Raw genomic sequence first — 12,714 nt, forward strand, 5'->3', positions numbered from 1 at the left:
CTGGAAATTTTGGCTGGTGGCAGCGCTACCAGATCTAAGCTGGTAAATAAGCTTAGAGGAATTTATGCTAGTACCTCATATTTGAACTCTAAGGTTCAGATTGAGGAATTATACTATGACAATCCCAGAACCAGTGCCATTTCCGAACTGAATGGGGAGCACTGTTCTAGTCTGTCTTCTAACTTGTACAGGTGGGTCTCTTCTGTTCTATTCCCTCTCTCATACCCATGCCCAATGTCCCTTCAACGCCAGTCCATGTCCGTCCCACCTGATTCTGGATCTGTGAAGGGCTCCCCGCCATTTGGAGGTGCTTTCTGCCCATGGACCTGCAGCTGGGCTAGACAAACCCATCACAGCTGAGCCAGCACCCTCAGCTCTGCTCCAGATGTGCACATCTGCAAGGGGCACAAGATCCCAAGTTAGGTTCAGCACCAGCTGTGCAGCAGGTGACCCCGCTGGGCTTTTTCCTGACCCATGTGCTGCAGAAGTCACCCTGCTGCAGCAGCTGGGGCTGGGGCCTGCTGGAGATGGGATCTGGGGTTGGATGGACCTGGGAGTCTGAGCTGATCTGGCAATCCCACTGTTCCTGTTTAGATGAGCCAACTGAGTCCCCGGCACAGGATCCAGGGTAAGAAATTACTGACACTCAACCTGGTCATGACGCCTTTTTGTCCCCTCTGAGCACAGCCAATAGACCAATGTCTCCAGGGCTCCCTGTGTCCTCTTCAGCCTGGACTTCTGCAGGCTTCTCCATCCTCTCCATCCCCGTGCCCTGTCTGGGCTCTACAGACCCACAGCACCCTACCCACCACCTGTCTCCCCATCTCTGCGCTGGGTCAGTTGTCTGGAGGCAGATGCTAACAAGGCCATGTCACTGGTTGACATTAGCCACACTCCCTACCAGGTGTGCGGATGGAGATGGGGGTGGAGGAGTGGATGCAAGCTCCATCCAGGGCTCAGCTATGTCCCAGATGTGCATAGCTCCAGGTAGGGCTGAGCTGGGCCAGCACTCAGATGTTCTGCAGCCCAGCTGTGGAGGGCACCTGGCTGCCGTGGGACAGACAGCGTATGTCTGTGGCTCTGCAGCTCCTGAAGGTGCCAACTGGACACTGGAGCCCTCCTGGTGAAAGACCAGAATGGGGAATGAGACCCATGCACCCGGATAGCATCACCAGGGGACCCTGCACCTCCCAGCCCCCAGGCGCAGGGATCTGGGACCTCCATCCTCATACAACCCCCTTCATCCCTCCCTCCATCCATGCCATACAAACCCCTCTATCCATGCAGCTACACCTCTCCTGATCCCCGTCGAAAGCCCCCAACCCATTCCAAGACCCCTAAGTCCTCCCAATACTTATTCCTCCCAGACCCCTCCCTGACCCCGCCTCCATGAACCCCTCTTTCCCCTGACCCCTTCACTCTCCCTGTACCTGCCCCACCCCCATCTCCCCAAACCGCCCCTCTACCCCCCAACTCCCTCTTCCTCTCATCCCTGCCCCCGGGCCCCGCCCTCTGCACTGGCCATGGGGCTCTGAGCCTGGCCACTGGCCGCGAAGGGGTTAACCAGGGGCTGTGTCAATAGCCCTGGAATGGGGCGCGGGCCCTTTAAATCCCAGCCGCTCTACTCTTCTCCCCACTTCCCGGCCCAGGAAGCTGCGCATGCGTGTCCGAGCCTGAAGAGCCGCGGGTCGAAGAGTCCCTCCACGCGCATGCGTGCCCAGCCCTGGCCATGCGCGTGCTAGTGGGTGAGTGGCGCGCGCTGCAGGGGCTGGTGTGGGGTGTCTTGGTGGCTGGGGACAGCAATTAAGCGAGGGGTTAATTGCAGGGTGTTCCCCAGCGCCTGGGTTCGGATGTGCATCCGGTTTGGGAGCGGAGCTCCCCGTAGCCGCGGGGAGATGGGGCTGGCACTAAAATCCCCCCTCCCCTCTGCAAGGCTTCCTCATGCACCGCGGCACTATGGGGTGAAATGCGGCTGGGTTAGTCGGGGGTAGGGTGACCAGATGTCCCGATTTTGTAGGGGCAGTTCCGATTTTGGAGTCTTTTTCATATATAGGCTCCTGTTGCCCCCCAGCCCCTGTCCTGATTTTTCACACTTCTGTCTGGTCACCCTAGCAGGTGGCCTCGGATTGGGAGTGAGGGGCACTGGCAGAACTGGGAGAGCCCAGGGCTGAGCTAGCAGAAGTCTGTGGGTTGGGCGTGGGAGGGCACCGGCAGAACCAGGGAAGCCCAAGGCTGAGCTAGCAGGATGCTGCGTGTCGGGAGTGTAGGGCACCAGAAGAGCTGGGGGGGAGCCCAGGGCTGGGCTGGCAGTGGTTCAGGCGTGACAGGCATCAATGCTTGAAAGTATCTATCTAAATCAGGTGGTGGGACCGGCTTTGTGGGCGGAGCTTTGACCCAGCTGTTGAGGAGTCGAGGGCACGAGGTGACCCATGTCTCTCGCCGTCCAGGGCCCGACCGGATCAGTTGGGTAGGTGATTGGGGAAGGGGAGTGACCAATAATATTGGGCTCATGGGGCAGCCACAGAGGTGCAGGGGGTCAGGAACCCACTGGCCCATGGGGAGGTTCACTCCCTGTCATGGGAATTAGTGCTCAGCCCTAAGACTCCAGGCTGGTCATAGTGGCACCGCTCCAGCCATCCCTACCATTGTGCCCGGTGACATCAGAGCCATCCACCCTCATGCTCCAGGGCACAGCCTGCAGGAGTCAGGAAGGAGCTGGCTTAGTGCAGCAGAGCAGAGTGAGATTAACCCAGGACATGTGTGAGTGAAGGGCTGATCCAGGGGATAAGAGGAGACTGGACTGGCAGGGTTTAGGGGTGAGTGGGGAGACTGAACTGTGTGGAATACCATTTCTTTCCCGTCTCCCCAGGATGAACTGTCCCGCTCTGGCCTTCGCCCTTGTGATGCTGTGGTGAACTTGGCTGGTGAGAATGTTCTCAACCCCCTTCGCAGGTGTGTCCGGGGCTTTGGGTGTGCTGGGGAAGAATAATCCCTGTAACCTATGTGGCATCCTTTCAGTGAAGGACAGAAATGGGGATGACTCAGTCTCTCCCTGTTCTCATGTACTACCCATAATGCAGTAGCGGTGGGGCAGGACAGAAGGGTTGTATTCTGCAAATTGGGAATTGAAACATAATTGCCACTAGGAACCTTTCTTCTCAGAGTTCTTGTTTCCAAGGAGACGCATTAGGAGAGTTCACTAGTGGGCGTATAAACAGTTTTGCCCAAAGTCCAGCCTCTCTTGTGACACTGATGCCAGCAGCCCTGTTACACTTATCCTAGACACTCACCCAACTGTCTCCCACCGAGTGGAACCAGCGTCTTCCAGACACGGCACTGCCATTTCCAAATACTCCCAGTTCCCCCCCACTCTCCCTGGGACAGGGAGAGCCTTTCCCCACCTACATCTGGGTAGTGTGTGCGGGAGAGGATCCTGCCTTCCCATTGCTCTGGGGCATGGTGATTTGTCACTCCCCTGCACTTCCCCAGAGAGTGCAGGGGAATGGGTGGCTCTCCTTTAAGTACTGTCAGAGGGGGCTTGGTCAGAATGTGAACCTTCCGCTAGGAACCTTTCTCCTCCTGGGCCATTACTTCTGGGGGAAGGTTTAGTGGGATGCACGGTATGGTATAAATACCTGCTTCATAGAATATCAGGGTTGGAAGGGACCTCAGGAGGTCATCCAGTCCAACCCCTGCTCAAAGCAGGACCAATCCCCAGACAGATTTTTACCCCAGTCCCCTAAATAGCCCCCTCAAGGACTGAGCTCACAACTCTGGGTTTAGCAGGCAAATGCTCAAACCACTGAGCTATTGGGCTGGGATTGGCAGAGGAGAATGGGGGTGGAGTGGTTGGATGTGACACCTTTGTGTTCTCTCCCCCTGCAGGTGGGATGATGCCTTCCGTAGGGTTGTAATCGCCAGCCGGGTGGAGACCACCAAGACCTTGGCCAAGGCCATCGCCGAGGCTGAGAGGCCGCCCCGCGCCTGGGTCCTCGTCACTGGCGTAGGTATTTATTGTGCATGGTCAGAGTGCAACTCATGCCATCCTGTCCTATGGTATCCCGCCACCAAGTGGAAATAGTCTCCGAGCAATGACAAGGCAGAGTGTAGCCTCTGGAGGGTACTGCTAAGGGGACTAGGTAAATAGTCCCAGGTGCAGCACAACCTCCCATAACAGCATTGTGTCCTTCCGCAACGGAGAGAAAATAGTCCCCGTGGTGTGTCATCTTTGCATAGCCTTCGCTGGCACTGGTGTGCTTCCGCCACTTAGAGAAAATAGTCCCCAATCATGAGAGGACAGATCACAGCACCTTGTGGAACGAGTGTGCTTCCACCATTGCACTGAGAGAGAAAAATAGGCCCTAGGTAGAGCACACAATGCACAAAACATATTCCTCCACCACTGAGGGGATATATAGTCGTCCGTCCCCCCCAGTTCAAGACAAAGTGCAGCTCTGTGTGGTACTGGTGGTCTTCCACCACTAGGGAGAAGGGAAAATTGGCCTGGGGTGTAGCACAGTCTTCCATGACACATTATGATCCTTCCGCTATGGGGGGCGGCAGGAGGGAAATAGTCCCTTCTCTTGTTGCTCAAGGACAAAGCACAACCTCTGGTGACACTGATGTTCTTCCACGATTGGGAAGAGATGGAAAAATAGTCCCCTGGCCAAACACAGCCTCCTGTGAAACTGTCCTTCTGCCACTGAGAGAGAAGAAAATTTGCGTTGTAAGAGAATGGAGCCCAGCTTCCTGTGACATCAATGCGCTTCTGCCATTGGAGTGGGAGGGAAAACAGTCGAGTTCCTCCCCGTCACCAGGTGCAGTTGCTGCAGGAGAGGGAGGGATATCAGTGAGGGGGAGGGCTATGCGCACTGGCTGGCACTACAGTTTCTTTCCCATTGCCCGGCAGGGTATTACCGCCCAAGCCCCACAGCCGAGTACACCGAGGAGAGTCCCGGTGGTGACTTCGACTTCTTCTCGCGCCTGGTGAGCGCCTGGGAGGCAGCAGCTAAAATCCCTGGGGACGGCACACGCCAGGTGGTGGTGAGATCCGGTGAGTCGGGGCATGGGGCCTTTCCCCTCAAGGGACGCCAGATGCTATCTGGCCTCATGGCAGAGACTGGCTGGCTCAGGGGGGCAGGACATGGAGCCTATCCCCTCTAGGGATTACCAGCTCCCATCTGACCTCAGGGCAGGGACTGGCTGGCTCAGCGGGGTTGGGAATGGGGTATGGAGCCTTTCCCCTCTAGGGGATGCTGGCTCCCATCTGGCCCCAGGGCGGGGACTGGCTGGCTCAGGGGGGTTGGGAATGGAGCACGCGGTCTTTCCCTTCCAGGGGATGCTGGCCCCAATGCTGGCCTGGGCTGGGAGACTGTGGCTGCCTCGAGGGGGAGGGGGCAGCTGACTGGCTTGAGGGGGGCAGGGAATGGGGCATGGACCCTTTCCCCTTGAGGGGGCACTGGCCACAAGGCTGGCTTGGACTGGGAGACTGGCTAGCTTGGGGAGGAGGGCCTGGCTGGCTCCGGGGTGTCTCTCTGACTTTCCTCTTCCTGCAGGTGTGGTGCTGGGGAAGGGTGGAGGTGCCATCTCCCAGATGCTCTGGCCGTTCCGCCTGGGCCTGGGGGGCCCTGTGGGCTCCGGCCTCCAGCCCTTCCCATGGATTCACGTCCGGGACGTGGCCGGTATTGTGTGCCATGCCCTGGAGACGGAGGGTGTCCGCGGGGTTCTCAATGGGGTCTCCCCAGCCTCATCTGGCACCTCCAACGCCGACTTCACCCGGGAGCTGGGCTCGGCCCTGGGGCGCCCGGCCCTGCTTCCCCTGCCCGGCTGGGCAGTGCGGGGTGTCTTTGGGGCTGAGCGGGCTGTCATGCTGCTGGAGGGCCAGCGGGTGGCACCGAAACGCACCCTGGAGAGTGGCTACTGTTTTGTGTACCCCGACCTACCCTCTGCCCTGCAGGACATCGTGTCTTGAGCAGCTGAGTGGGGCTGATCCCAGTGCCCCATGGATGCCTCTGTTTTAGGGGGATCACCCCCTAGAGACCCCTTATCTCTGGCTCCTACAACCCAGCTCTGAGCGTTCTGGCTGTCTTAGCCTGAACTTTGTGGGGTCATTCATGAGCCCTCCCTGCCCCCCCCCCCCCAGCTCTCCAGCCTCTTGCTGGGGCTTACCCTGTTCTTAGCCTCCCCAGTCCCCTACTCTCTTCTGAGCCCCTCCAGAAATCCTCCCAGTCCTTTGGGGGTTGGGGTGTGCCCTACTGTGACCCCTCCTGCTCCACCCCCATCTGTGCTGTGCTGACAGTGCGTTCAGGCTGTTTCAAAGCTCCTGGCCCTTTATGGAGCTGGGGTGTTGCAGCACAGGCTGCTAGGAATTGTAGTTTTTGGCTGCACTGCAGGTTCCCCCCCCCACACCCTGTATACAGCCTTGTCTACTTTGCAATAAACTACTGGTGAGTCAATTACTGCTGTTTGGGGAAGGGGGTGGGGTGTCACTTGGTCAATGGTGGTGCTAGGGCTGAGGGGGTTTCAGAGGCTGCACTGTACTCATACAGTCAGTGCTGTCCCCACTGCCTGCAGCTCCCAATACAGTGAGAGAGACCAGGTAGGGAATAGGAGCCAGGTGTCCAGGAGGATAGTGCAGGGTGCTCATCCTTAGTGGGGGTCTGACAGGTTTTAGGGCAGGGAGGGGGAAGGAGAGCGAGGAGTCTGGGATGGCCGAGCAGGGTGCTTACGCTGAGGGAGCTCTGCAGGTCCCAGCACAAAGATGGGAACAGGATCCAGGAGGGCAGTGCAGGGCCTTCACTGCTAGGGGGTCCTACAGTTCTTAGGGGAGGGATGGGGAAGGTGCCTGGGAACAACCATTGTGCTCATGTACAAGCTGAGAGGGCTGAGTCAAGTGGAGACTAGAGCTGGTTCGGCTCTGGAGATCAGATAGTAGCTGCCTGGCCTAGGATGTGGGTCTGGATCCCCCAGCATGGGGCAGTGTAGATTATTCCTGTGTGGACATAATTGCCTCCATGCATGTGGTTGTACCGGTGTAACTGTAGAGGTGAAATTGCCTCTCTGATCCAAATAGTTATACTGCTACTGACTCTGGCTGTATTCCTGGCCTTCACACCTCAGAAAACAATGGCGAAGGAGTCCTGGAACGCTGCCTGTGTAAAATACACGTGTTGATCTGTTGCTTTGGAAGACCTTGACTGACACCTCTTTGAACTGTCCCCTGGGGTCTCTCACCGTCCCTTGTGTGTTTCACTTTGCTTTTCCTGATGGAAATTTCTGCTAGCATCATTGTTTTGTGGAAGTTTTATATTCCACAAATCCCAATTGTCCAGCAGGAAACCCTGGTTCATATTTTTTCCTTGCTGTCTTAATGCAACAGTAAGCCATGGGGTAAATAATTAAAGGCTTAGTTACGGCAGGCAGGCTGTGTTCTCTAGATCTCTGTGCAAACATTCCCCCTGACAAATTGCTGCTCCATTGTGCATCAAGGGGACTGTGCATATGTAGTCCTGAGTTTATCTCCCAGCCCTTGGGCTGTAATTAGACATAGTCTGTCTCTTTTTGACTTTAGAGTTTAGAAGAGAGCCAAAGCTCAAGGCCTTGCCATTTGTTTCCACGAGGGGTATTTTCTGGGATGCACTCTAGTTTATTTCCAAAGATGATACATCAAGTCCTGTTTCCCTGAATATAGCTGCAGACAGTGCTTCCGTTTGCTGGTCCAAACCAGCCTTTCCAGCTGGCACTTCTGTTACTGTCTGCTTGACCTTCTCTCCTCCCCTTCTCCCTCCTGCACAGGTAAAACCTGTGTCACTAAGCAAAGCCCTAGCCCCTGCCTTAGCTATCATGGCCTGGGAAATCCATTGATCCACTTCTGCTCTAGCTTTTCCATGGGCCAGTGTTTGAATGCTACTGCTGCTGTTTCAGCCACCCAGCTGCAATGGCTTCTTTACATTGATCCTGCATGAAAGGGACCGGTAGCTCCCCACCCATCACTACAAGGTTTAATAATGGGATGATCAAGGTGCTAGAGGAGCACTCAAGGAAGACAAGGCAGTTGCAGAGAAACTAAATGAATTTTTTGCATCCGTCTTTACTGTAGAGGATGTGAGGGAGAGTCCCACACCTGAGCTGTTCTTTTTAGGTGACAGATCTGAGGAACTGTCCCAGAATGAGGTGTCATTAGAGGAGGTTTTGGAACAAATTCATAAACTAAAGAATAATATGTCACCAGGACCAGAAGGGATTCACCTAACCGTTCTGAAGGAATTCAGATATGAAATCTTAGAACTACTAACTATGGTATCTAACAAATCACTTAAATCAGCCAGACCTAATGACTGGAGGCTAGCTAATATAACACTGATTTTTTGTAAAAAAAATCTGCAGAGGCGATCCTGGCAGTTACAGGTCAGTAAGACCAACTTCAGTACTGGACAAATTGGTTGCAACTACTAGGAAAAGACAGAATTATCACATAAACAGATTAACATGATTTATTGGAGAAGAATCAACAATGGTTTTAGTAAAGGGAAATCATGCCTCACCAATCTACTAGAATTCTTTGGCGGGGGTCAACAAGCATGTGGACAAGGGGGACCCAATGAATATAATGTCCTTGGAATTTCAGAAAGCCTTTGACAAGGTCACTCACCAAAGGCTCTTAAGCAAAGTAAGCAGTCATGGGATAAAAGGGAAGGTCCTCTCGTGGATCGGTAAGTGGTTAAAAGATAGGAAACAAAGGGTAGAACTAAATGGTCAGTTCTCAGACGAGAGCGGTAAATAGTGGTGTCCCTCAGGGGCCTGTATCGGGAGCAATCCTAGTCAACATATTCATAAATGATTTGTGAAAGGGTAAACAGTGAGTTGGCAAAGTGTTAAGATGATACAAAATTGCAAGGTAGTTAAGTCCAAAGAAGATGGCGAAGAATTGCAAAGGGCTCTCAAAAAATTGGGTGACTGGGCAGGAAAATGTTAGATGAAATTCAGTGTTGATAACAGTAAAGTAATGGACATTGGAAAACATCCAGAGGTGAAAGTAAGCCGGTACGGTACAGCATACCAGCAAGAGCCAGTACGCCGTGCTGGACTGCACCGGCTTCCGCAGCTGGGATTTAAAGGGTTCTGGGCTCCCCACCACAGCAGGTAGCCAAGAGCCCTTTGAATCCCACCTGCGGCTCCGGCAGCTGGGCTGGGGCTGGGATTTAAAGGGCTCAGAGATCCTCGGCCCTGAGCCCTGGGGGCTCCTAGCCACCTCTACAGTTGGGAGCCCCGGGTTGATTTAAAGGCCTTAGGGCTCCCAGCCACAGCCGGTGCGCCAGGGCCTTTAAATCTTGAGAGGCCACGCCTCTTCTGGATGAGGCCATGCCCCTTATCAGGACTTCAGCAGTATCAGTAAGTCCTGCAAGTTACTTTCACCCCTAAAACATCCCAATTATACATATAAAATGACGGTGTCTAAATTAGCTGTTGCCACTCAAGAAAAAGATCTTGGAGTCATTGTGAATAGTTCTCTGAAAATATCCACTCAGTGTGCAGTGGGAGTCAAGAAAGCGAACAGAATGTTTGGGATTATTAAGAAAGGGATAGATAAGACAGAAAGTATCATAATAATCATAGAAATAGGACTGGAAGGGACTTTGGGAGGTCTTTTAGTCCAGTCCCTGCACTCAAGGCAGAACTAAGTATTAAGTATAATCCCAGTATATTAATCCATGATATGCCTCCACCTTGAATACTGCATGCAGTTCTAGTCATCCCATCTCAAAAAATGGATGGGAAATGAAAAATGTGCAGAGAAGGACAGCAAAAATGATTAGGGGTATGGAACAGCTTTCATGAGGAGAAATTTTAAAAGACTGCAATAGTTCAGTTCAGGATGACGGGGGTGGAGATATGATAGACATCTATAAAATTGGGAATGTCATGGAGAAAGTGAATAAGGAAGAGGTATTTACCCCTTCCCATAACACAAGTGTAATACAAAAAGAGCCTGAAACATGGGGCCTGGTACCAGGCCTGAGGCCTGAACTAAAGCCAGGCCCTGTTATGAAGCACAAGCCTTCTTGAAGGATCACAGACATGGCAAGAACATGGCTGGCGCTGCAAACACACACACACACTCCTAGGCACCAAGTATTCCTATAAACACATTCCAGAAGGGTGGTACCAGAACACCCTGATACAAAGTTATGGTGTAAACGCATACCCCAAAGATACACAGTGACATACTGACCCCTCTTAAAGATAAGATCAGGCTGACCAGGTGATGGATAAAGATGTTTTGCTCAAACCAGTAGGTGCAAGGAAAAGGGTGGTAACTAATCACATTGGGGGTCAATACATATCTTGTTTGTTTCAGAGTATAAAGGGGTCACAGGAGGGTGTCCAGCCGAGGGGGGAGGAAAGTCCCACTGCTCACTGAGCCGGTCCATTGCAACATGGATACATGTATTAGTGTACTGCGGGGTACTGATACCATGCTTTTTCAGCAATAAACCTGGCTGGACACCTTTGCCACTGCACTGAGTCTGTAGTCTCCTTGGGCAGCTCGATCGGAGGCTGCTGTACAGGCTACCTGGGCAGAGCCTGTGCAGTGCACAGAGAGAACAGACACACAGACAACAAAAAGAATTAGGGGTCACCCTGCTAAATTAATAGGCAGTAGGTTTAAAACAAACAGACGAGAGTATTTCTTCACACAATGCACAGTCAACCTGTGGAACTCCTTGCCAGAGGATGTTGTGAAGGCCAAGAGTATAACAGTGTTCAAAAAAGAATTATTTAAGTTCATGGAGGATAGATCCATCTGGCTATTAACCAAGATGGTCAGGGATGCAGCCCCATGCTCTGGATGTCCCTAGCTTCAGACTGCCAGAATCTGGGAATGGATGGCAGGGGATGGGTCACTCAATAAATGCCCTGTTCTGTTCATTCCTTCTGGGGCACCTGGCATTGGCCAGCATTGGAAGACAGGATATTGGGCTATATGGACCTTTAGTGGGACCCCATATGACTGTTATGCAGGGCTGCCCCGGGGGTGGGGGTCAAGTGGGGCTATTTGCCCCAGGCCCTGGGCTCTGCAGGGGCCCCCACGAGAATGTTGGAGGCTCTCCCCTGCCTCTGCCTTCCGCCATCCGCCCGTGCCTCAGCATGCCGCATCCAGGAGCGGCCCAGGACAGAGCTAAAGCGGTGTGGCTCCAGCAGGTTCTGAGCTCCTCACACTCAGAGCCGCATGGTAAGAGGACAGGGCTCCAAGGTGTGACGGGAGCTCAGATCCCGTGGAGCCAAGCCACTGCAGTGCTGTCCAGGGCCGCTCCTGGATGCGCTGTGCTGAGACTCCAGAAAATGGGGGAGGTGGGGGTAAGAGACATAGTAAGGGGGCCAGAGCTGGGAGGGTTGGATAAGGGGCAGGGAGTCCCGGGGACAGTCAGGGCACAGGAAGAGGGCAGAGGTTCAGTGGGGGCAGTCGGCATGGGGAACGGGGGTGGGGGTTAGATCATGGGCATACCGGGGGTGTGTCGGGACATGGCAGGGGGGTGGATAGGGGTTGGGGCAGTCAGGACAGGGAGCGGGGGGGGGCTTGTGGAAGGTGGGGTCCTGGGGTGGTGGTTGGGGAGGTCTTGAGGGGCAGTCAGGGCACAAGGAGCAGAATGGGTTGGAAATTCTGAGGGGGACAGTCGGGGGGCAGGAAGTGGGTGGGTGTCGAACAGGGGGCAGGGCCAGGCTGTTTGGGGAGGCACAGTCTTCCCTACCCTAAAGCTCATTCAGACTTGCAGACAGCTATTTAACACAAAGAGCCAAGCTGTTATCTTTTCCCTTAGGGCTACCATCCCTTTCACTTGTCAAATGCCAAATTATAGTCTACATTTAACTTCAGTGCCATAGGGAAATTCATGTCAGGGGAGAGTAGCTTCATTTAAAATTAGCCACTTTAGATTAACAGTGATAGAGCCAAGAGAGCCATGGGGGAGGGATCACATGAGAAGAGCAATATCCTACACCACCTACCTCCTTCCCAACCCTACAAAGGGAGACGCCCCTCCGTGCATTCCCTGAGGCTTCAGAGGGGTTAAATGAGTGGTTCTCAAAGCAATTGCGGGGGCCCCTGCCCCCTTACCACGTGGCTCTGAGCGGGGAGGAGCTCAGGCCTCGCTGGAGCCACGCTGCAGTGCTGTCCAGGGATGCTTCTTCAAAAAGGGCCCCAACCATGGGGATGGGTGAAATTTTGGACCCCCACCAAGGGGGGGGGTAGCTAAAATTAAGTTAACCCGGGGTCTAAAACTGGGGTTGGACCCTTGAGGGTCACAAGGTTATTATCTGGAGTCGCGAGCTGTCGCCTCCATTCTCAACCCTGCTTGCCTCCAGCATTATAAGTGTTATAAATTTAAAACATTTTTTGTTATATTTAAGGAGGGTCACACTCACAGGTTTGCTATGTGAAGGGGGTCACCTGTACAAAAGTTTGAGAGCCACTGAATACCCCACTGGAGCCTCGGAATGCAGGGAGGGGTCTCCTTTGTAGGGTTGGGAAGGAGGTAGGTGGATGTAGGATATTGCTCTTCTCATGTATCCCTCCCCAATGGCTCTCTTGGCTCTATCACTGTTAATCTAAAAAAAAAAAAACTGGCTAATTTTAAATGAAGCTCTCTTCCCCTGACATGAATTTCCTATGGCTGAAGTTAAATGTAGACTATAATTTGGATATTGACAAGTGAA

General features: G+C 53.6%; 2 protein-coding genes across 2 annotated transcripts in view; both read left to right on the forward strand.

Annotated features, from left to right (window-relative positions):
• LOC116820456 (mast cell protease 1A-like) overlaps positions 1-12,714 on the forward strand; it is a 26,629-nt gene that overhangs the window by 5,346 nt on the left and 8,569 nt on the right. The window lies entirely within an intron of this gene.
• On the forward strand, positions 1,696-7,417 carry SDR39U1 (short chain dehydrogenase/reductase family 39U member 1). The gene is made up of 6 exons (XM_032772910.2): positions 1,696-1,745; positions 2,361-2,467; positions 2,870-2,952; positions 3,886-4,007; positions 4,910-5,053; positions 5,556-7,417. The coding sequence occupies exons 1-6, from the start codon at positions 1,730-1,732 to the stop codon at positions 5,969-5,971; spliced, it is 888 nt and encodes a 295-aa protein (XP_032628801.1). The 5' UTR covers positions 1,696-1,729; the 3' UTR covers positions 5,972-7,417.

The sequence above is a fragment of the Chelonoidis abingdonii genome, chromosome 14, assembly GCF_003597395.2.
Source record: "Chelonoidis abingdonii isolate Lonesome George chromosome 14, CheloAbing_2.0, whole genome shotgun sequence".
In the NCBI taxonomy this organism is placed as follows: Eukaryota; Metazoa; Chordata; order Testudines; family Testudinidae; genus Chelonoidis; species Chelonoidis abingdonii.